The sequence below is a fragment of the Plectropomus leopardus genome, unplaced genomic scaffold (genome assembly GCF_008729295.1).
Source record: "Plectropomus leopardus isolate mb unplaced genomic scaffold, YSFRI_Pleo_2.0 unplaced_scaffold25085, whole genome shotgun sequence".
Taxonomy (NCBI): domain Eukaryota; kingdom Metazoa; phylum Chordata; class Actinopteri; order Perciformes; family Serranidae; genus Plectropomus; species Plectropomus leopardus.
In genome coordinates, this window is record NW_024627252.1 from 1 (window position 1) to 2,231 (window position 2,231).

At 40.7% G+C, this 2,231-nt stretch overlaps 1 protein-coding gene across 1 annotated transcript; it reads right to left on the minus strand.

Moving 5' to 3' along the window:
• Positions 1-511: 511 nt before the first annotated feature.
• Positions 512-845, minus strand: LOC121966567 (protein ATP1B4-like; the record flags this gene model as incomplete). The annotated part of the gene is made up of 1 exon (XM_042516644.1): positions 512-845. A coding segment is annotated over exon 1 (247 nt), but the record flags the coding sequence as incomplete, so codon positions are not given.
• Between the last annotated feature and the right edge of the window lie 1,386 nt (positions 846-2,231).

The following is a 2,231-nucleotide window of genomic DNA, read 5'->3' on the forward strand; positions in this document are numbered from 1 at the left end:
ACAGAGTACACATATATTTGTAGTTACTGTCACACACTGCAGTATATCAAAGTATTTCACAGAGTACACATATATTTGTAGTTACTGTCACACACTGCAGTATATCAAAGTATTTCACAGAGTACACATATATTTGTAGTTACTGTCACACACTGCAGTATATTACAGTCAGAAAACTGCAGTATTATTTATGACTGATGTTGAATTAAAACTAATAAACAGTAATCACAGTAAATTCACATTAGAAATCAATAACCCTTCTGATAATCACATTCATTGATCATCTTCTCATCAACACACACAAAGTCCTGATCCTGATCATACAGGATCAAATCAGCTCCCAGCAGCAGGACAAGCTCCACGCGCCCAGAGTCGCGCCAGGCCGAACCGAACCGAGCCAGACCGGTCTATGAGACTGCCTCATAATCACACAGACAGAGAGAGAGAGAGGGACACCTAGGACAGACAGAGGGACACCGAGGACAGACAGAGGGGCACTCTGAGGACACACAGACGGGCGGCGTGTTACCCCAGCTGCTGGCGGTTCGGCCCATCAGCTCTCCGGTTCGCGGATTGTAGAAAAAATCCTTCCAGGAGTCCTTCGTCTCTTCCTTCTTCACCTCCTTTTTCCCCTCTCGTTTCTCCTCGTCTGTCTCCTCATTTTTATTGTCTTTCTCCTCCGCCTTCCCCTCTTCTTTGACCTCCTCTTTCACCTCCTGGTTCTGCTCCTGGTTCTGCTCCTGCGGGCTGGACGACATGCTGCAGCGGATCTGGATCTGAGAGGAGCCAGGGCCAATTAACGGTGAGCGCACAGCTGCGTTAAAGCCGATCCGAGAGAGCGGAGCTGTGTGTGAGGCTGCAACACACACACAGACACACACACACACACACACACACACACACACACACACACACTGCTGCTGCGGCAGAATGAGACGCATGCGCAGTTAAGAGCCCTGGGGTGAGGGGTTGGGGGTCTGCCGTGATGATGGTGATGCACTCTGCTGTGAAATAACATCATGCTGCAATCATACAAAATATTCATTTTATGTTTAAATAAAACATAAATTCAACCTCGCAGTGAAAATTAAAAACACATAGAAACACTGTGTGTAAATCACAGACAGCAACATGAATAATTTCACCAAAAAAAAAAAGCAGAATGCATGCAGAATATAATAGCAAATACTAATAGGATAGAGTAAAATAAAATAGAATAGAATAGAACAGAATAGAATATTTTATCATATTAAAATGATATAATATAAAATAATGTAATATAACGTAGCCTAATATGATGTAATATTAAAATAATATAGTATAATATAATTTGATACAGACACACGATGAGCGTTAACTATTATTTTTAATTTGCAAAATTAGAAAGATCATTGTCATGATTGTCCGAATTTAAAATTAGTAAACAAAAAAAAGAACTAATAAAGAGCTGCTCTAAAATAAATCCACTTCAAACTGAAATTATGTAATCACACCATTACTGGCAGCACGTCACATGACCACTGGGACGACACGCCATTGGATAAAATCAGGGCGATGTGCTGATGTCACTCACACACGAACACACAAACAAACATGCACATGCACACGCACAAACACATAAACACACACACATAAACACACACACTCAAGAAGAAGTAAGGCACGTGAGGATAAGAGGAGACAGGCTGTGTCTCTGTTAGAAATATATGTGTATAATAATAATATATATGAGGTATATATTTCTGTAGTGCATACATTTTCTGTAGGAAGTATATCTTTCTGAAGAAGGTATATGTTTCTGTAGTGCACTTACATCTTTGTAGTACATACATTTTTCTAAAGTACATATATATTTCTGTAGTAAGTATATGTCTCTGTAGTACATATATGTTTCTGTATGAAGTATATGTCTCTGTATGAAGTTTATGTCTCTGCAGTACATATATGTCTCTGTAGTACATACATGTTTTTGTGTTTCTCGTTTATTCTCTAATGTGAATTTGTTTTTGTGAGAGCTGGATGTGGTTTGACAGATTCGTGTTTCGGTCTTTTGTCTGTGGTTTGCTGTAGTTCCTCTCTGCAGGGAGGTCGAGGAACCTGTCCTCGCACCTGAGACTGTGGTCTTCAGAAGAGGTACACCTGAGCCTGTGGTCTTCTGAAGAGTCACACCTGAGACTGTGGTCTTCTGAAGAGGTACACCTGAGACTGTGGTCTTCTGAAGAGTCACACCT